This window comes from Ictidomys tridecemlineatus, chromosome 7 (genome assembly GCF_052094955.1).
Source record: "Ictidomys tridecemlineatus isolate mIctTri1 chromosome 7, mIctTri1.hap1, whole genome shotgun sequence".
NCBI classification, from domain to species: domain Eukaryota; kingdom Metazoa; phylum Chordata; class Mammalia; order Rodentia; family Sciuridae; genus Ictidomys; species Ictidomys tridecemlineatus.
Genome location: NC_135483.1, coordinates 165,192,736 through 165,219,509, shown reverse-complemented (window position 1 = coordinate 165,219,509; position 26,774 = coordinate 165,192,736). Strand labels below are relative to the sequence as shown.

The 26,774-nt window shown below is 43.7% G+C and overlaps 1 protein-coding gene across 1 annotated transcript in view; it reads right to left on the bottom strand.

The window, feature by feature from the left end:
- Positions 1-26,774, bottom strand: part of LOC101965594 (aldehyde oxidase-like) — a gene marked incomplete in the record, with an annotated part of 249,943 nt that overhangs the window by 36,993 nt on the left and 186,176 nt on the right. Inside the window, 13 exon segments of the mRNA NM_001282248.1 lie at positions 144-265; positions 799-895; positions 4,560-4,682; positions 6,894-7,008; positions 8,178-8,347; positions 9,356-9,448; positions 11,390-11,573; positions 12,295-12,479; positions 13,849-13,958; positions 16,773-16,866; positions 18,356-18,507; positions 23,326-23,418; positions 25,074-25,218. Coding sequence (NP_001269177.1) covers positions 144-265; positions 799-895; positions 4,560-4,682; positions 6,894-7,008; positions 8,178-8,347; positions 9,356-9,448; positions 11,390-11,573; positions 12,295-12,479; positions 13,849-13,958; positions 16,773-16,866; positions 18,356-18,507; positions 23,326-23,418; positions 25,074-25,218 — 1,683 coding nt within the window.

The following is a 26,774-nucleotide window of genomic DNA, read 5'->3' as shown; positions in this document are numbered from 1 at the left end:
GGTCTAAGCCGCTTTAGATCAGGTGTTCAATACTTGGATTCTAAAGTTTTGTAGGTAAATGGTTATCAACTATGGAGCTGTGGGGATTGCCCGCCATGATGGAATTATGAAGGTGGGGAGTTGGGGAAGACCCTTGATCTTACCTGCACGTGGGCTGGATCCTGTGTGGACACATAAATGTCCAGTTCTTTGTCCTCTGTCTTTGGAATAACAAGCACTCTTTGTGTTTCCATGTAAAAGTGTTCCTGTCCTCCAACGTGGACCTCTCCTGTTAAGCACAAGCACAGGACAACTTCTGAAGGTATATGCTGCCTGGAGGCTACCATCTTGGGGAATTCAAAAACAAGTGAGACATGGACTGACTAGTTTGCATTTGCTCTGACTAAGGAATCAGGCATGTGTCTTATAGCAACTGGAAACAACAGTTGTGGAAGTTAAATGTGTCAGCTTCTGTTCCTTACTCTACCCTTAACTAATCACAATCTTAGGGATTTTTCTTCTATTTATTCTGCTGCTTACCCCCCAAATACAACACACACACACACATACACACAATTTGATTTTTTTTTTTTGATGATGGTGCTAGGGATTGAATCCATGGCCTTGAGCATTTGAAGCAAGTACTCTACCAATTAATCTATCTCCCTATCCCACACACAGTTTGAAAGGAAGAGGTATAAATTCAACAAAGCCCCAAGATTTTGGAGGATGATCTCTTTGGTGAGAAATTACACGCTCTTGAGGTATTGTTCAGTATTCAATCAGGCAAAATTCTACTAGCCATCCTGAGTTGCTTACCTTCAACAATTTGATCCACTTTTTCAAATGCCTCCTTAATGTTTCCTTGCTCAAGTTTTTTTTCAGGGCATAGGAATGAATTGTGTTTTATGGCATCCTGTGTAACAGGGGAAATCACAAAAGCCAGTTAGTCCTACCTTTTTCTTCCATCAGCTGTTTTTTTCTCTAATGAAAGTTACTATACTCCCCCAAATCACTGTCTCCTGGGATGTATGAAAGGTGTCAAGTAAGCAAGTACTGGAGCAGCAGGCCACTGCAGAGAGGGATGTCAAAAGGATTGTCTTCCAGATTTGCAGAGAAAAACCAGCAAGAATTAGTGAAATGTTAAGAAGGATACTGAGAATTGAGGTCTGGGGGCAGTAGGATGGTGATAAATGCTCATTCCTCATTTTTAATGTGGATCTCCAGGGAACAGGCATTAGGTCCCAATGACTATAAGTGAGTTTCTGTTCCCCTTTTTTCACCTTCTCCTTGAGAAAAACCACTGATATTAGACTAGGCTCACATGCAAGAACCCCTAACTCAAGAATCTGAAAAATTGAGGCTGTGTTGAGGCACAATAGGCGGGTCCTTACACATCCATGGGCAAGACATCTTGAAAATAATATAGAAAGTTTGTTCATTTCTTTTAGTATTTGGGATATATCACAAGAGCCTTCCCAGTTCTTTGTTCCATGGTGTGTGTGTGTGTGTGTGTGTGTGTGTGTGTGTGTGTGTGTGTGTGTTTTGTTTTGGTGATGACAATAAGATGAACTGATTCACATATGAAGACTGGATGCCATTCCATTCTGTGGACTGACCTACCAGCAGCTGATCCTTACTTAACCTGTGGATCCCAGCTGTCTTCCATTACTTCAGAAGGACACTCCTCTGCTACCTTCTTAGACTCCCCAAACCTAGGAGTCAACCTTTCTTGCTGATGATGATGACAGTGATAACATTTGCACCATGCACTGAACAATAACAGTATATTTACATGTCTTCTCACACTAATTTCATGATTATCTTGATTTTCTAGACAAAGAGAATGGGCTTAGAGCAATGAAAATAACTTTCTCAAAGTCATGCTGCAAAGAAGTGAGGGAGGCAGTGTTCAAGCCCAGGCTCAGTTTTCAGAAACATCTTGCCTCATAATGAACACCTGATTTCTCAAAGCCACAAAAAACAAATCATATAGTTGAAAATTTCATGTTATGCTATACTGAGATCTCAATAAGTCACCCTCTGCATGTACAGGGATGTTTACTTCCATATTGTAAATAGTAACTGAGATTTGCAGGCTCTAACTCAATGAGATCAAGGCATATAATTTTCTTACAAATGCTGTTTTTAGTGAGTGCTAATTATGAGCCAGGCACTGTTCTGAGCACTTTATACATATGAACTCATTTAGTTTTATGATGAGTTTTATGATGAGACATATTATTATTACCCCCAGATTACAGATGAAGAAACTGGCATAGAGATATTAAGTAACTTGCCTAAGGTTACACAGCTAGTAAGTAGTACAGCCTTGATTCAATTTTCCCAGTTTGGTTCTTGCACTTGTCCTTTTAACCACTACTCTACACCACCTTGTGTGCATTTATGTGTAATACAGATTCATATAAATAAACAAATTAATAGATGGATGAATCAGTATTGGTATATATGACTCTTATCACCTGCTTTTGGTCACAAAAGAATTATTTCCTGATTCTGGATCATCCTATTGAGGAAATTCTAGATCCCTATACACTCTGAATCTCAGAAAATTTCATGGTGTATCCTCTGGGTGCAATTTCTCCCTTGGTTAAAATGGGGTTCAAATTGAAGTTTCAAAAACCCGTATTAAGATCCTAGGACAACCCGGGGAAAGTGAGTGAGCCAAGAAAAATGGCCTAGACTCTTTGCCAACTTGGCAAATGGGAATTTGGAGCAGAGTTAATTTGGTTTAGAAATATTAAGAAATACTTTTTAAAAGTTATTTGAACATTGAGCAATTTGTACCTTTTAGGAACATTTTAAAATGCTCAAATGATTCACTAGGGTCTTCAATACTTTTTATGACCTGTCATAAGCACACAAACAAATTAGTTCTGAACCTGTCTCTTAGAACCTGCAAATCCTAGCTGCTGCAGTTGAGATCTAGAATGTATCCCAGAGGCTTGGTGGTGGAAACTTGATTAGGTCACTGGGGGTGTGTCCTTGAAGGGGACTGTGGGACTGTAGTCCCTTCCTCTTTCTCTTTTTCCTGTCTCAGCCACAAGTTTTGCTCTACCATGCACTGCTGCCATGAAATACTACCTCACCATAGACCCCAAAGCAACGGGGCCAATGGACTATGAATTGGTCTGACACTGTGAGCCAAAATCAACCTTTTCTCTTTATAAGTTGATTATCTCAGGTATTTATTACAACAATGAAAAGTGAGCTAACATACCCATCCTCACTTGAATTGTGTTCTCCATTTGCTTTCCTGGAAATATCATCTGAAGTCCATTATATAGACTCCAATTGAGAGTGTAAAATTTCCATGAAATTCCACCATAAACTTCTCACTACTTTTGGGCTCCACCTTGGAAACATTATTTTTCTCAATGTCCATTCTCATTATCTTCCACAAGTAATAGAATCCCTAATTTTTAGTGGATACATAGCCACATGGAATAAAATCTACATTTTCCATCTCCCCTTGAAGGTAGGTGTGGCACGTGACTAGGTTTTAATCAATGAAATATAATTAGGCATTTATAACTGTGAAGTGTCCTGAAAGAGAGGGGGTATTCCTGTCCCCATTACCTCATTCTCTCTGTTGTTTGGAATGTGGGTTTAATGGCCAGAACTTCAGTAGCCATTGAGGTCCAGAGGTGACCTGAAGAATGGAAACCATGCATACAGAGCAACTAGGTAGAAGGAGGCTGGATCCCTGACACAAGAACCCATATGCATGGCTTAAATATGTCCCCCATAGTCCATGTGTTGGAGACCCGATCCCTAATACAATAGTCTTGTGAGACAGGAACTTCAAATTAAAGAGTTGATCAGGGGCTGGGGATGTGGCTCAAGCGGTAGCGCGCTCGCCTGGCATGCGTGCGGCCCGGGTTCGATCCTCAGCACCACATACAAACAAAGATGTTGTGTCTGCCGAAAACTAAAAAATAAATATTAAAAATTCAAAAAAAAAAGAAATAAAAAAAAATAAAGAGTTGATCAGGTCACGAGGGCTCTATTTTCTTGAATGAGTTGATGCAGTTATTATGAGAAGGTTCTTTATCAAGAAGAGAGGGGGTTTGTTATAAAAGCAAGTTTGGCCTTCTCTTGCTCTCTATCTCACAAATGAACATGAACCCTCTATTGACCTTCTATCTTCTGCCATGGGATGATGAAGCACCATATGCAACCACCTAGTCATGGACTTCCAAGACTCCAGAACCATGAAAAACACATTTCTATTCATTATAAATTACCCATCTTAGGATTTCTGTTGTGGCAGCACAAAACAGATTAAGATATCACATAAGCTCTGGACAAACCACTGCTAGACTTTTTGAATGTGAGACAAAAACTTGTACACTGAGATTTTTTTTAAAAAAATATTCCTTGGAATCAAAGATAATTTCAGTTCATACAAGTAATATCTTCCAGAGAAAACTTACTTTTCCAGGGAAAGTCAATCCCCCTCCTCTCCAAAATTCCTAAATCAGTATTGGACATTAAGATATTTACAAAGGCACTTTTGATTCTACAATCTTAGTGTGAGACCTGCCAGCCCTGCTTACCTCTATGGTGAAGATTACAGGTTCCAGATCCTCATAGGTAATCTTTATCTTTTCAATTGCCTGCTTTGCCTGTATATCTGTCTCTGCAACTACAGCACAGATAACCTGGCCCACGCAAAGTACCTGTGGAAAGTACATGCATAAAGCAGATAGAACATTAGGGCAGGAATAGGCAGCTCTACTTCACCAATGCCTGGTATCTTAGATGTCATTTTTGAGCAATAATAACCACATTGGACTCATTCAACTATATGTGTTTGGCTCAAACTTCTAAAAACTTTTAATGTAAAATTTAAATAATATAGACAGCTCCATTTGCTATTTTGCTCAGTGAATATAAGTTCCAGAGTAGATTTGAGATTGATTGTGAACTGAATCTACTGTGTCCTCTGTTGTGTTTGGTTTACATGTATCTCTTTCACAGATGTTACTTTAGAGTTTAAGAATAAGCAAAATATTTTTTGTTCAATGTGACTCCTATAGTAGACTGAATTGTAACCTCTCCCCCCACATCCCTGCCATGGAAAATTTACATGTTGAAGCCCTATCCCACTCCCCACCCCATGTGATTGTATTTGGAGATAGGACTTTGACAAAGGTAATGAAGGTTGAATGAAGTCATAGGGCAGAACCCTACTAAAATATGACTGGTGTCTTTATAAGAGGAAGATACACCCTTAAGAATGGAATGCTCTTGAGAAAAGGCATGCCTACGAGGATTCACTGAAAAGATTACCTTCTGTAAGCTGGGAAGAGTCCTCAGGAGAAACCCAACCTGCTAACACCTTTACTGGGAAGAGTCCTCAGGAGAAACCCAACCTGCTAACACCTTTATGTTGGACTTAGCCTCTAGACTTGGGAGAGGAAGCCTCTAGACTTCTGTTGTTTAAGCCTCCCAGCTGTGGAATTTTATTATGGTAACCCAAGCAGACTAACATAGTTCCAGACAACCAACCTTTTCAGCTGGAGTTCAACTAAAAGAACAACCTTATGGCTGGAGGAGAAATTGTTTGGGTCTCATTGAGAGATGACAGTAATACCTAACACTAGAGCCTTCATTATGCCAGTCACTGTCCAAAGCACTTTGAATGTATTAACTCATTTAAATCTTACAACTACATAGTGAAGTGGGTGCTATGCTCATTTACTCTTTACAGATCATGAAACCCAAGGGCACACAGCTATGGAGTGGAAGGGCTGGAACAGGAACCTGGACTGTCTGGTCCCAAAGTCAAGTGCTCAATAAATAATTGTTAACTTTGAATTAAAAAGTCAGAAAAAGAGCTAGGGATATAGCTCAGTTGGTAAAGTGTCTGCCTCACAAGCACAAGGCCCTGGGTTCAATCCCTATCACCCCAATAAAAAAAGAAAAAAAAAGTCAGAGACAATAAGAGCAATTTTATTAAAAATGGAGTGTGTGAAGGAAGGTGGTACCCGGAAAGAGGATTGGTTCAGGAAGGAAGGGAATTCAGAACAAATTAGAGGGAGTGGTTGTTTTTTGGTGTGCTCTCACTCTCTCTCTCTCTCTCTCTCTCTTTATTTATTTATTTTTTAATTGTAGTTGGACACAATATCTTTATTTTATTTATTTTTATGTGGTACTGAGGTTTGAACCCAGGGCCTCGCACATGGTAGGTGAGTGCTCTACCGCTAAGCCACAACCCCAGCCCCTGGTGCTCTCTTTTCTAGATCTTTCTAGGGCATTCTATCCTGATATATAAAATTTTTTCTTGCATTTACTCTTTAAAAAAAATGTTTTTCTTGGGGGCTGGGGATGTGGCTCAAGCGGTAGCACGCTCGCCTAGCATGCGTGCGGCCCAGGTTCGATCCTCAGCAGCACCACATACCAACAAAGATGTTGTGTCCGCCGAGAACTAAGAAAAAATAAATGTTAAAATTCTCTCTCTCTCTGTCCCCCGCCCTCTCTCACTAAAAAAAAAAAAAAAAAAAAAAATGTTTTTCTTAGTTGTAGATGGACAAAATACCTTTGTTTTATTTATTTTTATGTGGTGCTGAGGATCGAACCAGTGCCTCACACTTGCTAGGCAAGCACTGTACCTCTGAGCAACAACCCTAGCCCCACATTTAGTCTTCAGATGAGGGTAAATGGTCTCAAAAGCAAATGGTACTTGAATTTTGACTGTAATGTTTCCTTTTGCTAAATTATTTCCTGACTCCAGAAAAGTAGTGCTGAGTAACAAGGTTAGAGATAAAGAGGAGCTAGTGGGTGGCACTTCTACCTCCCATTGGTAGAAAGAGCTGGGAGGCAGCTGAAGGTGGTACCTCATTGGTTATCTGCACAAAGTCACCTGGGAAGGTGTGTTCCATACTCACCTCATCTACAGCCAACAATTTGTCATCTTCACCACCATTGGTGCCTGGAATGTCTTTAGCTGTTATCACATCAACCACCTCAGGTAGTTCAAGGGCCTCAGAGAAATCAATTGATCTGAACATAGAGAGATATTGAAGAAGTAGAAATCAGCAAGATTTGAGGCTTCAAACCTGCCATGGGTCAGGCTATATGAGCAATGACCAAACGGATTTCATTTTACCCTGAGACTCCATGTCATAAAAGAAATGCTTCTGCCTTAGGAATACCTCCGTCTCTGTACCTATCAATAGTTGCTTACCATAGCATGTTTGGCTACATAAAATGGCAATTCTTATAGAATGTAAAATTGTTCTCTTTTGGGTCCTAGTTTTCTCGGACAACGTACCTTGTCAGAGATTGATTGTCTAGACATTAGTAACCATTCTTTAATTTGTACTCAACTAGGGTCATTTTGACCCACTTCTCTTCTTGTGATTATGCAAAGTCCCGTGGGAAATATCAATGAACCCAGAAATGAAATTATGATTATGGGCATTGCATTGTTTCACTAATGGCTCAATTCAGCTTCTGTACCCCGGCTTGCTTGCAGCTATGCCAACCTGGATAAGGTTCTTGCCTCTAAATATCCTAAAACCCTCAGGTTTGAGGCTGTTCCTTGCAGAGACAGTTTGGGGTCCTGCAGGGAGCAGTCACTGGCCAGTTAATAAAGACTCTTCAATTCAGAAAAAGCTGAGACTTGTGTTTTCTGAGCGTCTTGCCCCATAACAGAACATGGTTGAAAATAAGAACATATAACAATGAATTCACCCTGATCAATCAGAATGGACCTGCCATGGAGTTGGGTTCAGGGGACCCCCCCCCCCTACTGGGCTAGGGAATAACCTTCCAGTTGTGTGTATGGGGTGACAAGTGCTAGGGGAGGGGCAGTGTGACTGGCAAGGGACCTTCTCTGGAAGCTTAGAATATTGGTCATTGTTGAATAATGAAGTGTGCTACAATGTTTTCCACCAGCTACATATCAGCCCTGCATCAGAGATACTCCTTTGAGATCAGTCTGAGGCTACAGCAGAGACACGTCTTGTGAGGTTAGGAAGGAAACAAGAGACCTATGACTGACCGTATCTCTATTTTATGATAGTAATCTTCCTCCTCTGGGGCCTTGTGACCTTTTCTTTATTTGTTTCATTGTAGGTTCTTTGAGTATATGACATCGTAGAAGAAACAGGCGAGTTCTTATGAAGGAATCCCTAGCTATGCTTTTAAAAAGTTTTTGATTTACTTACATAATTTTTGCATGAGCCCTGGTACTGGTCACCAAAGACATGAAAAGTTCTTTATCCACCCTGGGAATGTCATCACAAAATATGGCTTCCCCCGTGGCATGTTTAAGACCTGACAGGTGCATGATGGGGCGTCCAACTGGATCTCGAAGAGGTTGGTGAGAATCCACTTTCTGTAGAGGAAGACAAGAGTTGCTCTAAAAACCTTCTATCTCCACAAGTGGCCTGGCCAATCACAGGCACTCCTGATTCAGGACTGAGCAGCCAGGTGGTACTCTCAGGCAAAGAGCACTGGAGTAGGTCAGATGACTAGTGTGACAACTTAGTGTTGTAACTAGACTGGAGAATTGTCATTCAGTTATGTGACAATGCCATAGGCAGGCCAGCCTTTGGCAAAATAGTGAAATAGGTAAAGGGGCACTCCACTTTCTCCTTTTGTGGTGCCATCATTTTAGAGGGTCTCCCTGTTCTGCTTGCTCACAGGTCTAGTGATCCACCTGTCCACATTTAAAGAATCAAGATAAGGCCTACAGGGATTTAGTTCCCAATGAGGGACCAAAATCCAAGTCAGAAACCTGAGTATTGACTCTCATGGCCTCTGGTAAAGGGTAGGAGATTGGTTATGGAGTCCTCCAGATCCAGATTACGATGTCCTGGCCACCCCTGGAAGTGGCACAAAGTCATCAGCAGGAGTATAAGGAGACAGAGAAAGATTTAAGAGTTTATTCTGGAGCTGTTCTCAGGGAAGAGGTGTGTGTGTGTGTGTAGGGGTAGGGAAGGGACTGTGCTTCAGTAAAAATGGATAATTGTTAAATTGTCCTTCCAGAAGAGTGAGTTCAGTTACCTAAAGGACTCTTGCTTGCTGATTGGTGATTAAACTTTTGCAATCAGGGCCAGAGGCTGAACCTTCTGCTCAGCTGCACTTCTGAGTAAATATGAAACAAATGCCCAAAGAACATCTCTTTGAAAAGACTATAATTATTAGTCTGTAGATCGGTCAACCTTAAGTACATCTAGTGGCAGCTTAGGCCTGAGCTTGGATTCCAGAGTTGCCCTGACTTGGACGTAGGAACCACTGGAAAGTCAAAACTCAAAATCACAACTCTGAAAAGCTTGCTCATTTTGTGCAATTCCAGCTTATCTTTTCGTGTTTAGGTTTCTGTGAAATGAGACTCACTGACCTGGTATGTTTGGACTCCCTGGGGTATTGTGACTGGGAAATCTTCTAGAGCACTTAGGAACCCATCTGAAATTTCCGGATAACGACTGCTGCCCTGCGATGATTCAGCACAACGAAAAGAGGCTGGTTAGTCTAGATTAAGTTAGGTTTGGGTTTATTAGAGAGTAACTTGACAAATGTTACTCTTACATAACCAAAGTCCACAGTGCGCCCCAGGGTTTCGCTTTTTATGACCCCCACACCCTTGTCCTTTCCCACACAATAAGGACCTGGCCTGACTGGTTTGAATCTGTTTCCCTGTCACCTGGAGGGAGAGGCCAGCTGGTGAGCTGGGGCAGAGGGTATGGGTGGTGGAGAGAAAATGTTGGACAGGATAAGCCATCCCAGAATAAGCTGTTGTCTACAAAAAGGCCCAAGTCCTGATTGCTTTTCTCAGGAACTCAGCTTTTCTGGGACAGCAGCAGAATTATGCATCAGTGAAACATGTCAAGTGTCTTGACTCAGAAATTAAATAGCAGGTCTTCATCTGAGTCGCTGAAATGCAGATGTTTTAGAACAGCGGGCTGTCGGGGTAGGGGTGGCTGGAACAGGGTACAGGGTTGGGAGAGAGTTGTAATCATGGGAAAAAGTTGTAATTATGGTCAGGGGATGGGAAGGAGAAGGAGGAGAAGAAGAGAAAGGATACTTTGCTTAATTCATTCTAGAAAAAGAAAAGTAAAAATTTTCCCCAGAATTTTACAATCAGAAAATCTAGAAAGCTACTTAAATATTAGTATAATAGTATATAATATACATCAGTTTTGGTCTTTCTTTTTCATTTGCAGAAATTTAATCTGATCGTGGGCATCAGGAACAGATCAGTTTTGGTCTTTTTGAAAAATAACATTTTATTTTACATTTTATGTTGCATTCGCAATTCTAGGATAAGCAAAATGAATATATAGTGCCACAAAGCAGATCAGTGACTGCCTGGGCTGGGTTGGGCTGGTGGAATTAACATTCTATGTTTAGTTTGAGGTGGTGGCTATGTAGGTATACACATTGCCAAAATTCACTGAATTTAAACAATGAATTTTATTGGAGGTAAATTATATATCAACCAAGTATTTTAATTTTAATTTTATTTTATTTGGGGCACTCAACCACTGAGCCACATTCCCAGCCCTATTTTGTATTTTACTTAGAGGCAGGGTCTCACTGAGTTGTTTAGCACCTTGCTTTTGCTGAGGCTGGCTTTGAACTCTTGATCCTCTTGCTTCAGCCTCCTAAGCCACTGGGATTACAGGCATGTGCCACCATGCCTGGCCAATCAAATTTATTTTAAAATAAAAAAGCTGTATGCTGCTGGAGAAAGGAAGCACCAGATATTTGAGTGCTATGGGCACACGGTGAACTGTGGCCTGAAGATAGTTTGGTACCCTGAGCCTCATGTAGCACTTTGGGGCTGAATCCCAGGAACAGGATGGGCCCAGAACAGGTGACAGGTTATAGCATAGACTGCCCACAAGACAGTGAACAAAAGCAGTAGGGAAGCTGGGGGTGTATGGCTGCAAGGAGCTAATAAGAGCCAGATGTCATGTATTGAAGTCTGTCCTTCCAAATTTATAAGTTGGAGTCCTAATCCCCAGTATCTCAGAATTTGACCTTATCCAAACAAAGAAAAGTCTGTGTACTGTAGAGGTCATCAAGTTAAAATGAGATCATGAGGATGGGTCCTGGTCTAATATGGTTGCTGTCCTTATCAGAAGGGGAAAATTTGGCACAGCCATGTAGACAGAAGGTCTTGTGAAGGCAGAGTCAGAGATGTTCCCCTACAAGCTAAACAAACCCCAGAGATTGCAGCCACTGCCAGAAGCTAGGCAAGAGGCACAGAGACAACTCTCACAGCCCTCAGCAGGAACCAACCCTGCTGATAACTTGACCAAGGACTAAGCCTCCAAATTGGTGAGATAATAAATGTCTGTTGTTTAAGCCACCCACCCAGTCTGTGATGCTTTGTTACAGGATGGCTAGCAAAATACATTAGAGCACTTACAGGCACAGAGAATTGTCTTACTAGGGTCTTCAGTTCCTTCAAAACCTTTAGGTAGAACTTGAAGAGGAAGCTGACTACTAGAGTCCTCTTGAACTCCACCTTGCCACCCGGAGCTGAGCCTAGGAGGGAGACTTCATCCAGAACCAACCTGCAAGCCTCGTCCAGCATCAGCTCATTCCAGTGCCTGGTAGCACAGAGGCAGGAAGGAGCCAGTTAAAGGGCAGTCTTTATTGCATGGCATATGCTAGATACCAGAAGGTGGCATTTTAGAGATCCCAGAATTTCCTTTTTAGAGTTGTAAGGAAACTTAGATATCACCTTATTCAACCTCTATGGAAAATTGAGGCCTAGGGAGGCTGCTTCAATTGGCCCAACTATCATGACAGGGTGAGTAAGGGACCTGTTCCATTGCAACATAAATCAAGAAAGTTCCAGAGCTAGAAGATAGAAGAACTAAACAGACTAAACTAAACAAGTACTAAACAGACCATTTAGTCCAGTCCCATTATGAACCTAAATGGATTCAGAACTGGATACTGTCTTTGCTGAGGAAGAAATTGCGTGTGCCACATTGTAGAAGTGTGAGGTGCTGCTTGGACACTGCTGTGGCTTGCTGAGTGTTGATTTGCATAAGACAATGACAGCCAGACCGGGAATAATTGCCTGCTGGCTGAACTTGGGCCTGGGCTATTTTTGTTGTGTCCCTTACCCAAAGAGTGGCATCCAATTAATCCAAGTCAAATAAGGTTTGATTCATTCAGCAAAAATACAGAAGGAGCAAGCAGTGATTTTATAAGTAGGAGTTTCCATCTTTCCAGAGTTTTATCAACACTTGCCAATGCCAAATTTCCACTTGGTTTTTCAATGTTAAGTTTCACCCTTAAGGTGCAGGGCTCATTGCTTACCTGCCGAGGAGCTGCTGGCAGGATTTATGTGCACTGACTGTAGCAGTCCCTACACCTCCGTAGGCAATGCTCAGGTCCTCGATGGTGTCTGTGCCTTCTTTGAACAGGACTCGCATGCCAGCATTGACATCTGGCAAGGCGTTTTGCAGGCACTGAGCCTGTCGGAAGGCGAACACAAATTCCCACTGTGGAGACAAAAATCAATCTGGGTTATCAGATAAGGCAGAACGATAAGTGCCTCTACTAAATCACTTAGAGTCACTCAAAAGGGACACAGACAACACTTAGCACAATTGGAGGACAACCGGGCTGACTTCTTGTTCGAGGTGAGAATGTCCTTTCCAAGACCTATCTCCAAGTTCCCAGACACCTCAAGGATCAGGAGTCTCTGTGCACTTTCCCTTTGAGCCTGGGATGACTCTACACAGAATGCTGCAGAAACTTGCATCAGGGACATGAATTTGTGCTGGATCTGTAGGAGCTCCTCCCTCTAGGCTTCAGATGTCTTTGACTCCCAGGAGGACAGAGAAGCCCTAAGAATACAGGGGCTTGTAACATTCAAAGAGACACAACTCTTTTTTTTTTTTTTTTTGTAGGAAAAAATAATCACTTTTTCATTTGGCAAAACTCAAAGGGGAGCTGAATGGAGCTTTCCAGCTGTGGACTAGGGAACCCTATATCAGGAGCAGGGCCAGGGGATGATGGTTGCCCAGTGGACCCCTTGGTGCCATAACCACTAGTGTGCCCAGGTGAGGCCAATGAAGACAGCCTGTGCCCAGCAGGGCTTCTCCATTTGTGCTGGTCCAATGGTGATCATGTTTGAGTCTGCCTGTTTTTCTCTTCCAAAAGCTTCTAAAACTGAGCTGCCTCCTGATTTTATTTTTATTTAATTTTTTTTCTGTGCTAAGATTGAACCCAGAGTCTTGAACATGCTAGGCTCTACCACTGAGCTATATCCCCAGCCCTGTTTCCTGGTTTTAGATTGCTATGAGTCTGTGTGTGTGTGTCTTGTACCCTTCTCTCTGGAAAGACTCTCCTCTTGGATTTAGGTACAGCTTTGGGGACAGGTAAAGGAACAGAGAGTGAGGGCAGGGATCACCTTCACAGCCTCCCATGTGGTCACATCAACTCCAAGGGTCCTGTGCTAGCAAACATCTGGGGATCCTCATTCTTCTGTGAACTGTTGGGGTTGGCAAGGGTGAGGAGTGCGGAGGCTGAGCTCTGGACTCCATTTCCTTGTGGGTCAGGTAGAGAAGCTCCTTTCCACAGCCAGAGAGCTTTGACCCCCGGGGAACGCAGGGGCATGGAAGCCTGACCCAGGTTCTCAGCCAGGCTGCACCCAACAGCTGAAACAACAACCTCAAATCCACACCCTGGAGCTATTGGCTCCAGGCTGTCCGAGGGCCATGGTGCTGAACCAATCCACAGTGGGACAGGAGCCAGGTTTTCAGGGCAGAGTTATTTTCCTTCCATTTGTTTTCAGATTTCCAAAGATGACTGGAGTCCATTATGAAAAAGGAAAAACAACTTAAAGACAGCAGTGGGAATTCTTACCTTTCGAGAGTGAGGGATATACACGGATTCCAAAATCTCCTCTGGCTTAAGGTCTGCGCTTGCCAACCCAGCAAGAAAGTGTTCGTTGAGAGGAATCTGCCGCGTACCTTCTGTGGAAGAAAATGATATTTTTTGCATAGTCACAGCCAGAAAAGCAAGATTATTCTGCACTTTTAAATGTTGGCAGCGAGCACAGAGAAGGTCCCCTTTCTCTGCACAGATCGAGGCAGAGGTCTGAGTCTATGCACATCACCAGGGTCCCATTCCCTTTGAGCACTGAGGTCACCTGTGCCGCAGGCCTACCAGGCACATGGTCTGGTCTTTCAGAAGGGGCTGGCTAAATAGAACCCGCCACAGCTTAGGATAGGGGCATAGACCTAACTGAAGCAGATACAGGGCTGTTTCAATTATTAACAGACTTCAGATCATTGGTTTTGCTTTTTGTTCTTGCTGCTGTTGGCTCCAGAGACAGATACCTAAAACTCTGAAGAAAAATGAGCAGAGTGTAAAACCTCCTTCCAGCTCAGCTGTCACCTTTTGGTGATCAGAGTCATGTCCTCTGGCTTGGAAATCTGGCTTATGGCACTGAAGGATGTGCTGAGAAGGGGTCAAAATTGCAGCCCAGGAGGGACACGGGTTCCATTCCTGGCACCATTAGTGTTATGTGGGTTGGAAGGCAGGTGTATTGAGAGAGACAGGGAACACCGTGAGAGCCCCTGTTGATCTCTGCCCACCTGCCGTGCTGCTGGTTCAATGGGCTGATCTGCTACCTTCCCTGGAGCAGGGCCTACCACCCCTGAGGCAGAGACGGTTTTGGTTGAGCTAGGAAAGCAGAGGCCATAAGCTGAAGACAACAATGAACACCCAGGTAGAAGAACAGTTAGTACCACTGTAGGAGAAGGCCCTGGATGGTAACTGGGTTGCCCCAGAGTCTTGGCTTCTCTCTTGTCTTTGGGGGTTGAGCTGGGTCATCTCAGACCATAGACCTGGGGCACTCAGAAAAAAGTCTGGCTTTGGTCAACAGGGTATACCCTACCTCTCCTTCCTCATTGCAGGCCTCAAAGACAAATGGGGTGATGTGGGGATGAATGCTTGTCTTTAGTCCTCAAGCTTCTCCTCATCACATCTGAATTCCCAGCAGTGAGGGGTAGAACCATGTTGGCCAGAAGTAACCTCAGGGAGGCATGTCATGCCTGGGTGGGCATACCCTGGAAGTCCGCATGGGCAGAGGTTGTGACTGCTCCTCTATGCCTGGGGCACTGTCAGCATCAAGGAGGTGCCAGCTAGTCAGTGGCCCACTGGGTGAGTGGGAGGGGCAGAGAGAGTGAGTATTGGCAGGTTGTAGGTGAGGGAAGCAGAAGAGGAGTTCTAGAGCTGGAGGCCCTGTGGGAAAGGCAGAATGGCCTAGGGAAGAGAGGGTGCACACTCAATTGGAAATCAGACAGACTGGGAGTGACACCTACCATGGTCGGAAAGCATGTCCCCTCCAAAACTCACATAGTCCATGAAATTTAATTGTCATTATAAGGGTATTAAGAGATGTGAACCTTGAACTGTAGGTATATCAGTGACAGAGCACTTACACAGTATGCACAGACCCTATGTCTGATCCCCAGTGCCACCAAAAAAAAAAAAAAAAAAAGCAAAAAATTAAAATGAACTCCTCCCAAAAAACAGGAAATGTAACCCTTAAAAAATGATCAGGCCATGTTCTTTCTGATACACGGATGCTAACACACAATAAGTGGGGTGGGAGCATGAATAGAAATACTTTGGATTAGACAAAGGGGAATGAAGGGAAAGGAGGGGGAAAGACAGTAGAATGAATCGAACATAACTTTCCTATGTTCATGTGTGAATACATGACCAGTGTAACACTACATCATGTGCAACCACAAGAATGGGAAGTGACACTCCATGTATGTATGATATGTCAAAATGCACTCTACTGTCATGTATAACTAACAAGAACAACAGCAACAATAAAAATGATCAGGCCTGTGGGCTCCACATTCATGGGTGGGATTGCTGGTAAAATGAGCTCGGCTCCTTTTTACTCTCTCTGGCCTTTCTGTCTTCCACCATGGGAAAATGCAGCAAGAAGGCCCCTCCCAGGTGTCAGCAACTTAATGTTCTCACAGTCTTCAGAACCGTGAGAAATATGTTTCTGTTCTTTGTAAATTACTCAGTCTCATATTTTTGTTTTAGCTGCTGGGAGGTGTATGGATCAGAGATGGGCTGTGTCAAGTGTGCAACACAGCCAGGCCTGGAGCTAGCCTCCAGTCAAGGGGGTGTTGGAATCCTTGGGGCAGCCAGAGGCAGTGTGAGTGCACAGGGCACCTGGGGAACTGGGATGGGGGTTTAGCAGGGAGCTTCCCCCAGGAACTGTTCCTCTCAGCAGCAATTAGAATCAATCACTGCTTTCCCCCTCGCTCCAGGGACCCATGATGTCCTTGAAACATCTGCTGTGTTTCCTCATCAGACCCGTGGCTTCTTACACAGCACCTGAGGGGGAGGAGTGTAATGTGGGGAGCCTCAGACTGGGGGCTGGTGGAGGAGGACCATGAGGAGGAGGAAGCAAGGAGTGGTCCCCTGGGCACAGGCAGGGTGCTCACTGCAAACTTGCTCTCACCCCAGCCTTACATGCCACCCCTGGTGCTTGCTGGCCAAGCACAAATAAGTGAGCTAACACCTAGGCTAAGTGTGGGTGTGGTCCTGGACTGTGTGTGCACACATGTTGTGTGGGGGATCAGAAGAAAGCTCCAGCTGCCCCTCACATCAGTGTGCCTTCCCCCATGAGCTATTCTCCCCATGGAGAATTGACAGCAGGAACCTGGGCCTTGACTTAAAGTAATTCCCTAAAAAATTCATGAAAAATACACTAAATCTCTAGGTGGTGTGCAGAGTGTTCAGGGGTCGCTTACCTTCTGACAACAGATTGAGGGTGGCATTGCCCACAGCAAGAATTGGATTCAGGTCCGAATAGCAATGCCGGCTTATAATATGACCCCCTAAGGACTAAGAAGAGAAAGTTACAGCTGCGTCAGTCTCTCTCAATTCTTCCACCCCATGGCTCCTGCTTATGGTCCTCTCAGTGGCTCTGAAGGGGTGAAGGGGGCATCTTGGGCAGTTTGGACCTTTCCTTCCTTGCAGAGGGACTCAGCTCAGGGTGTCAGGGAGGCCCCCCCGCCCAACTCCTTTGGATGGGAAGAGGAAATGAGGATAACTGACCCTTCCTTAGCACTGGGCATGTTTCACATGTCTACTGTCATGCCTACTCATGAAATCATCCTTGTAACCCAGCAGGATGGAGGCTGTTATCCCTTCTTTACCGGTGAAGACACTAGGGCACAGAGAAATTCTGAAACTTGACCCAGGTCCCCAGCTAGGACATGGCAACCCTGAGATTCGAACCCAAGTTGGCTTGGTGGCCAACTCTGACAGTGCAGGAAGCTGAGGCACAGCCACAGAGCTGCCAGCCTGCCTCCGTACTCAGGGCCTCATCCTCATGCTCACGAGCTCTGGAATAACCAGTCTTCATGTGGACCCCATTGGGGGGCAGGGGAACACACACTGTGGCAGGATTGTCCCTTGGTTCTGCTTGGGAGACCTTACTCAGACCTGATGAAGCCTGTAGCACCTCAGAACTCGGGAGCGAAATGACTGCCCAGCCAATACAGTGCTCTCCTCCCTGCACTGTGACGGGATCCACAAGGACCTCCCAGTTGTCCCATGGTCTGAGCTAGAACATAGGCGAGGGCAGGGTCTCCCTTACCAACCTGCTCCTATATGAACATCTTCATCCTCAAGATTTTTTCCCCCCTGAGCTGAAATATGCCTTGCTGGACTCTCAACTATGGGCCGTATTTCTACCCTTTGTGATCTATGGAGTAGCACATCTGTCCCCAGTGTTTTATAAATATCGGAAGGTATCTCTCATGCTCCCTTTGTCTACCCCCCACCCCTTTTTGTTATGTTTCCACCCTCTCTTGCTACCATCTCTAGGGGGTCTAATCAGAGTTCCTGACTGGGGACAGAACTCTTTAGAATCACTTGAGAGCTTTTTCAAAGGAAACGTACCCTCCCCTGATTTCCTACACCCCAAGGATAATAATACCATCTAGGGTATGCATCTAGGGTATCCATTCTTCTGATCAATATTCTCCACTTGTGGTTTGCATAGTCCAGAGAAGCCTATCCTCCTTGGTGCTTCTGTTAATGCAACCTGAGACTAAGTTAGGCTCTTTGACAGGCTTGCCATTGAAAGTAACAAAATCGTGACATGCTTTTTCTCATCTGTGCTGCTGTTTAGGCATTCTGTTGAATTTGACTTATAGCTCATTTCTGGATATTTTATTAAATAATACTTGTTAATTTTAAATATTGATTAACTTACTCATCTGCCGAGACCTTTTGGCATACTGATTCTGCCAACACATATTCTGACATTTCAGTGAGGTTTAGAAAGAGGCGAGGTGTGCTCAGTGATTGAAAGCAGGGAACATACCGCCATATTCCGGATTTGCTGGCCTGCCAGAGTCCGCAGGTGCTTCAGAAGGGCCCGGTATGTCTGAGTTTTCTCCTCTGGGAGTTCAGAGATGCTCTCAGCCAAGATGTCCTTCATCTGGGCCAGGCTGCAGGCAGCACCAATGATTAGTCCTGGAAAATGAATTGGTTTTGTGTGACATGGAAGAAGCAATAGAATTGTAATCCTGGCACCAGGGTCTTAGCATTCAGCCATTACAACTGGCTTCGTGGAGGGTCAGCGAGAACTCAAAAAGGGCACCAACATTCACTCCCACATCAATTGAATTGGAGTCTCTGGGCATGGGGACATTTTTGGAGGGTAAGGGTTACTGGGGATTGAATTTAGGGGCACTTGACCGCTGAGCCATATCACCAGCCCTATTTTGTATTTTATTTAGAGACAGGGTCTCACTGAATTGCTTAGTGCCTCTATTTTTGCTGACGCTGGCTTTGGCGATCCTCCTGCCTCAGCTTCCTGAGCTGCTGGGATTACAGGCATGTGCTACCATGCCTGAATGGGCATGGGGATTTTTAAAAGGCTCCCTAGGTGACCTCTAGTGCAACCAGGACTGGAAAACCCTGGATCACATCCTTTTCTTGACAGATATGAGGAAATAGAGGTTAGAGAGAAGGGATGCCAGAGATGACAGTCAGCAGTAGATCCTACGAGAACTTTCCATGACTCCCTTGTAACAGATCATGGTGAAGCTGTGCAAGTTGCTGTGTGATTAAGAGATACATCTAATGGCATCAACACTGGCAAAGGTTGCAGAATGGAGGAGCCCTTGATCAATGGCCATGGCCATTTGCTGGGCATTTACCAAAAGCAGGGCTTATATTGGAGATAGGCACCTTCTGTAGCTCAGAAGCATCTCTCAAGAGCCTGAGAGTCATTCTCAGGTATGTAACCATCAAAAGGATAGGACCTCTGCCTCCAAGACTCCATGGGGGAACAGAGCCTTAATATGGATAATTACCAGCCAACAAACTCAGCTGGCTGAGTCTCTTTCATACTAACCAACCCATTGTGTGTTTTCCTCCTTTGACTCCAAGTCCCTGTGCTCCTCTCCTAGTTATTGGCTTCAGTTAGCTTTAAAACTCACACAGTGGAGTTCTGTGTTGAGCCTCCCCTTGCTTTGCTTATAGATAACACCTCTGACATATGGGTCCTGATGACAATGGGTCCTGGTGACAATGGTTGCTGGGACTCCTTTTCAGGGACCTTCAGGCTGCTTTTGTTGAAACCACAAAAGCTTCACTTGGGTCTGTGTAGGTGCCCAGTAAGTGACCTGTTGATCTCAGAAGGCTGGAAGCTCCACCCTCAGATCATGCTAATGCTGCCATTTTCTGAACACACAGCTCATGAGGAACCATGAGGTTTGACTATGCACGTGGGGACCACTGATCACTTCTCCTCCAATCACCTCTCCCCACGCCTTAAATCACCCTGCTTCTTTATCTCATGATATCCTTAAACCTGTCCTCAGGGAGGTGAATTGGAAACTTGTCTCCCGCTACATGCTTGTTCGCCTTTTGAGTAAGCTCTAAGTGTTTTGAAAAACTCATTATATAGTGATTGGCATTGTGTGTGTGTGTGGGGGGGGGGCAGGCAAAATGGGCCTGGCTCCATGACATTCAATTCCCAAGGTCATTGTCTAAAATCAGTGATGCTTTGACTTCAGATTTTGTCCCTCTACAGGTACCTGATGTTCAAAATCTTTGATAATGAGCTCTGTGAGGGGCACCAGCCAGGCCCCATGAACACAGCTTAAGCAAACAGCTGCCCTAGGCTTTAGGTTGGGTGGTGTTGGGTGTGGAGAAGGTGGGGCTCCCTGGGGAGGGGACAGGGAAGCAATGGGACAGCATCCAAGAGAACTGAATGGGCTACTTGCTAACTGTCCAGGAAGTAATTCAACATTTGATAACTGTTGCCACAGTACTTATGAGGATTGGTAGGATATTAGTTCCAAACTGCAGGGTTTCTCTTCATTTGGGATAAGGGGCTCAAATCAAGGCTCATTATATGCATATATGAATATTCAACAAAAAAATCTCCTACTATGTGTAATGATAGCATATCAATAAAAAAGAAAATCTGATATATATATATCAGATTATATATATATATATATTCACCCAAGCCTTCAGGAGATGACTTAGCCAACCTTTTTAAAATGAATCCTTCACTCTCCTGGGATTTGCAGCATGAAACACTAGACATCACTGGTGGGGTTGACATCACTGGCAGGATTGGGAAGTATTAATCTGTTTTTGTCAGGTTTCAGGTTGGGCTTGGATTTTTATCTTGATTTAATCTTTGAATTCATCTTAACCTTCCACATAGCTCTGTTTTAACAACATTAAAATGTTCTGGGCATGATCCTTCCTCCACCTCTGCCAGCATCTACCCACAGCACCCCTATTGCCTCACTAATCTGAGCTAATGCAATCAATTAGGGAGACCACCAGCTGCTCCTTAATATCCTTATTCTAAGTGATTCTTGCTTAAAAGTAACTAAATTATCCCTCCTCCCTGGAATGTCTCAGCCCGGAGTCTCTACCCTCTTCCTGCTTCTGCATCTCATGAAAGGCAGTCTCATGGATCTGTTCCCACCCAGACCCATCAGTGATGGTCTGTGCTTCCTTGACACCACAGGTTCTGCTGGGGTTGATTTTTAACTTCTGCAAAAACCCTGGCCTTATCTTTGCAGGATTTCAGGAAAACTATGTTTGCTTCCAGTCATATAATTCCTTCTCCTCAAAGAGAAGACTTGAGCTTTATTAGTATGGAAAAAAACATGCAAAGGGTTTTGTTAGTGTTATTAAGGTCCGAGGCTTCATGCAGACCAGCACCACCACCTCTATTTTGACATAAGTAGAAATTGGCAGTCCAGCCTCAAGAGGAAGTGAAAGGCCAGCTGTCTGTCCTATTTTCAGAGTTCTAAAAATATTTCAAGCTCAGTTTGAGGCCAGATCATATATTGTGGGGCTTTTTCTTGGCTGTGTCCACTGCCGACATGGCCGCCTCTCTGTGGGAGATGCTCTCCTGTTCTCTAGAATTGTGTTTATATTTGACTCCCTCTCCAGGCACAGACCCTAGTGTGCATTCCAATGGAGTTGAAAAGGGCTTAGACTTTGATTCTCAGAAAGGGGGCTTCACTTGTACTCCACCCATCTCAGAGTCCATGGGCCTGTGCAGTGGTTTCTTGGAGCACTTACTAGATGAAAGATTTTCAGGGGGAAGAAAAGGACACTGAGCCAGAGGTGTCTTGTATATAGATAAAATAAAAATGTGAATAAATATTTAAGTTAAAATAACAACAGTAACATAAATTTATTTCCTGAGGGGTGCTGGTGGGAGCACATCCGGCTCCAGTTTACTCCAGAATATCTTTCATTCTTCCTGGATCTTATCAAGATAAGTTTGAGAAGCATGGAAATGCTCCTAGACGCCACTAGAGGGCACTCATGCTCTTTGTTGTCTTAGATTTCAGACTGGCTCACCTTCAACCTGAGACCAAACTGAGTAGTCAAAATAAATGGCCATTAAACAGGTGGTGGGGTGGGCTTGGGAGAGACAATCTGGGGACCACAGACTATCTTTCTTTTTGCATCTCTTTCTACATCTATAAAATTAAGGATTTGGATTATACTGAGGATTCTGAGTTGTACTCCAGAGGCCCTCTTAGAGCAGATTTGAGGGGCTTCCAGATAGAAAGGGATGGGGGAACGTCTTCCCCTTTCTTTAAGCAGAGTGGCCTATTTCATTTACTTATATTAGTTAAGACTTGAGTATAGGGTCACAGTATTAAAGAGAAGTTTGAAAGCAGGAGAGCTAAATAATTCCTAGATGATCCAGGGCCTCCTGCCTTAACCTTCTGCTTGGACTTACTGTCTATACCCCTGGTCCACTCATTCTTTCATTCCTTTCCTTCTGCTCACACCAGCAATGTTACTGAATTGTCCAAAGACTGAAGCTGGGCAAAACCCAAGAAGGGGTCCTTTCTTTTGGAAATGGATGGGGTCAGGCCAGGGAAGAACAGGCTTGCTGGTCCAGAGACCAGAGAGACCAGAGAGAGAGGATTCCTGGACAGCAGTGGTTCAGCTGTGGTGGCCCCCTCCCCTGCTCACGACTGGTCCCCAACAACACAGGGCGAGCTAGAGTCAATCCTAATTAAAGCTTCCAGCTCTGTCAACCTTCCTGTTGTCCAGGTTAAGAAGCTCATTATTCTACTGCATTCCATTTACATTCAAGTTCCTGACCCACCCATGAATTTATATTTTCCATTAATTCATTTATCAGCTATTGACTGAGCATTTATATACATGCACAGGACTAGTAGTTCCGGAGGATGAGGAAAAGTGTAAAATAAGTTTTTTTTTTTTGTGTGTGTGTGTGTGTGCTAAAGGGTTTGTTGTGCATCTTGAATGTGAATCTTATATGCTTTCTTCCTACTTTGCAGGTCCCTCCTCCTCTGATAGAGAGTGCCACACTAGTGGCACACTTAGGGGTGTGGTAAGTGACTAGGGGCGCTTGCCTGTAGAGTTTTCTTTGTCCCACTTGGTCTTTTGCCACTGTTCCCTCAAAATGAGTAGCAAGAGAGTGCCAGACAATCGTTCTCCAATTTTCCCCCCTTTCCATCTGTTTTTTCTTACTATTTCCATCAAAGTAATTCTGTATATTTTTGTCTCTGAGACCATGGAATTTTGTAGGTAAGACTCCTGTAGTGAGCACAAAGTCTTGAATGACATTCAGATACCTCATATTCCCTTCAAAGCTTTTGACAGTCAAGTGCCACGATGGAGATGTCCTATCACAGTAGAGAAACAAAGAGGTAGAAATAGGCCAGACAATACAACCAGATGAGGAGGCTCTGAATTACTTGGCAGGTGTTAAGCTTAGTACAGGAACCGTTTCATTGACATCTACTAAGAAGAACGGGCACTTACCATCACTTGTTTTCGTCACTACACTCAGCTCAGAAATTCTAGCAGGAGAAAGGAGAATTGGGTGGAAGTGTCCTTGAGATTTCATTGCAGGTCCTGAGGGGTGAATATATTTTAGAGGCAGGAAAGAAAAAAATATATATTTTTTGCATTGAAATAGTCTCACAAAAGATATGAATTTTAAAAATTGACAATAAATATGTATAGAAGTGAAGGCAATGACCAGGTATCCATGCCAAGTAAATTTACAGATGCTCTCCCAATATATCCATTTATTTATTTAGATACTCACTACATGTATATAAAAATAGAAAATAAAAAGGGAGGGAAATTCTTATAACATTCTTGTACATAAGTACCAGGAGATATAAATGAGAATATTTGTAATAGCACAAGTTGGAAAACAGCTGGAACTATTTCAACAGATGTCCTTCAGTAATAGAATGGAGGGGCAATTGTTCCATGTTCATACAATAGAATACAGCACAGCTACATGCAACAATAGGGGTGAAGTTTAGGTCAAGAACATTGAATGAATAAAGCAAATTGCAAAAGAATAAGAGTGTTGGGCTATTGGTGTGAAGTTTGGAAATATGCAAAACTAAATGACATTGTTTACAGATTCAAATATGCATGGTAAAATCATAAAAACAAGGAAAATATTGACCAACATGCCATGTAGGCAAAGGACTGCCTTCAAGAAGGGAAGGAAAGGAAGGGAATGTGGTTTGGCACAGGGAGCCTTCAAGTTCTTGGTAAATTCAAATTCTTAACGATGGGTGTGGGTGGTCCCTGGGTGTACATGTATTGTTAATATATTCATGAATATTTTTATAAAATTGTACAATGTCTACTCAATATTTAACAAAAACAAAGCAAGATTGGATAAAGAAGAGTAAAATGGAATTTTACTCAGGCATAAAGAAGAATAAAATTATGTCATTGAATGGTCAATGGATGGAACTGGAGAACATTATGCTGAGTGAAATAAACCAGACTCAGAAAGTTGAGGGTTGAATTTTTTCTTTCCCATGCAGAAGGTAGAGAGAAGTAAGGAACAAAACAGGGGGGATCTGGAACTGGGTGGTGGCTCCGTGGTAGAGCACTTGCCAGCATGTGTGAGGCACTGGGTTCCGTTCTCAGCACCACATATAAATAAATAAAATAAAGGTCCATTGACAACTAAAAAATATTTTTAAAAAAGGGGGGATCTGAAAACAGAAGGGAGAACAGTGGAGTGGAGGAAGGGTGATGAGGGGGAGGGAGAAGGGATGGGAGAGGGGAGGAACAGAATGAAAATTAACCAGGTAACATATCACACCGATTTTACTCTTATGTATAACTGTAATGCACCCATTAAAAATAGATTGAAATTAAAAACTGAAAATACAATGCAATAATAGCACAAAGACTGGGAGGAGAGGAATTGAAAATATATAATTGTAAGGTTCTTACATTGTTATTTACACGAGGTGAAATAATATTATTTGAAGGTAGGCTTAATAAAAGATGTTTAAAAAAGGATAGATAAATTAAATGATTTTTAAAAACCCTGCTAATTCTTACACCCTCCCTCATGGAGTCACCGTGTATACTATCAGGGTATATGTACCTCCAACTTTGGAGACCACTGGTTTTATTATACAGAATGAGATTTTTTTTATTCCTAAAACATGCAGTAAGAACAGAGTAATAGACAGCAGGTTCAGCTCAGTCCTGATGGTGGGATGAGACCCACTGCAGCCACTCACCCAGTGAGGTATTGCCCAGGACCAGAGGGGCTTCTGGGTGTTTTGCTTTCAGCTCCAGGAGATCCTGGAGGGTCCCAGGGGAGATCCAGGTCACTCGCTCTCCATAGAAGGTCAGGGTTCCCTTTTCTGGGTTCTCGACCATCCTCTAAGGGCAAATGCAACTGTGTGTGCTTGTGTGCACACCAGTCCTCCTGGGTTATAACAAGGATCCAGGTGGAATAGAAAGATTTGGGGGGGTTCTGGGCTCCACGTGCCCAGAAAGATGCTCACTACACCTATTGGCTAATACTCAAATTCCTGTAATTAGATTTTTTTTTTTGCTGGGGGAGGGGAGGCAAGTGACAATATAAGCTGGTACCTGTCATTGACCACTCAGAGTGGATTAATTTAGCATAATTAAGTCTTATGGTCTTAAAAATCACAACTACACCAATGCTTCTAAGTTAACATCTTTATTTTGGACTTTGCCTCTGAAATGCAAACTCACATCTGAATGAGCACTAATGTAACAAACCTCTCAAATTTAACCTGTCTCAAGCAGAGCTCCTGCCAGCCAATCCCTTTCTAAGCACCTGATAAGAAACCCCCAAAAGAAAAATAGCCTGTTTCTCTAAAGTTTTTCCCTTGCTGTAAATTGCTGTACTCTCTCAGCTGCCCAAGGCTCTGGGGTCAGCCTTGCTATCTCTCTCTTTCATACCCACATCACATCCATCAACAAGCTGGTTAGGTTTTCTTGCAAAATGATCCCAAATCCACACATTTTTCACTGCCTCCTCTGGCAGCGTGTCCCAGCCACCACCCCTCAAGAAGACATTGGTCCCTGCCAGGCCCTTTGCAGACTACTCTCAGCACAGCAGCTGGGATGATCCCATTGCAACATCTGCAGGGCCCTGTCCCTCTTCTGTCAGGCCTTCCTAATAGCTCCTTGTCTTTTGCAGAGTAAAACCCGAGTGGCATTCAGTCCAGCAGAGGCTGCCCCTTGCTTACTTGACTCCAGCCCTGCCAGCCTCCACTCTGTCCCTTGACCAGCTGTTCTCTCACCCTTGGGGACTTTGCACTTGCTGTTCCCACAGCCTGGATGGCTCTTGCCCCACACATCTTTGTACATCTTTGAACATCTTTGGCTCCCTCACTTCCTCCCAGACTCTCTTCCTTTGGTACCTTCTCAGAGAAGTCTTCTCTGGCAACTACCTGTATCCTAGTCTTCTGTTTTATTTCATTTTTCTCCTTCACGCTTCTCACTGGTTGACACATTGTATTTCCTATCTATTGTTTTGCTTATTGTCTGTCTTTTTTACAAGACTGCAAGCTCTCTTGGGCGGGGCTTTTTGTTAGCTTGGTTTCCTGCTTCATGTCAGTACCTAGAACAGTGCTGGCTTGTTGTTAAATGGACAAACATTTTTGAATGACTGAATGAACACCTTCAGAAAAAGGTGTTTTACAGAATGAGACACAGAATGCTTGGGAATGAAGACTGTGATTCTGAAAGAGGTGAGGGTAAGGAATAGGGGTGTTTTGGGGGTCAATACACTGGAGTGGTCTGAAAAACCAAGTAGGATCTTACAATGCTTTATCACCTGGACAGTTGACAGGGACAAATTCCAGATAACAATGATGAAAGCAATGATGTAATCCTTTTTTAACAAAACCTCAGATGGTGTTTCAGGGAACATTCAGCGGGGGCAGGGGGTTGGGGGGGAG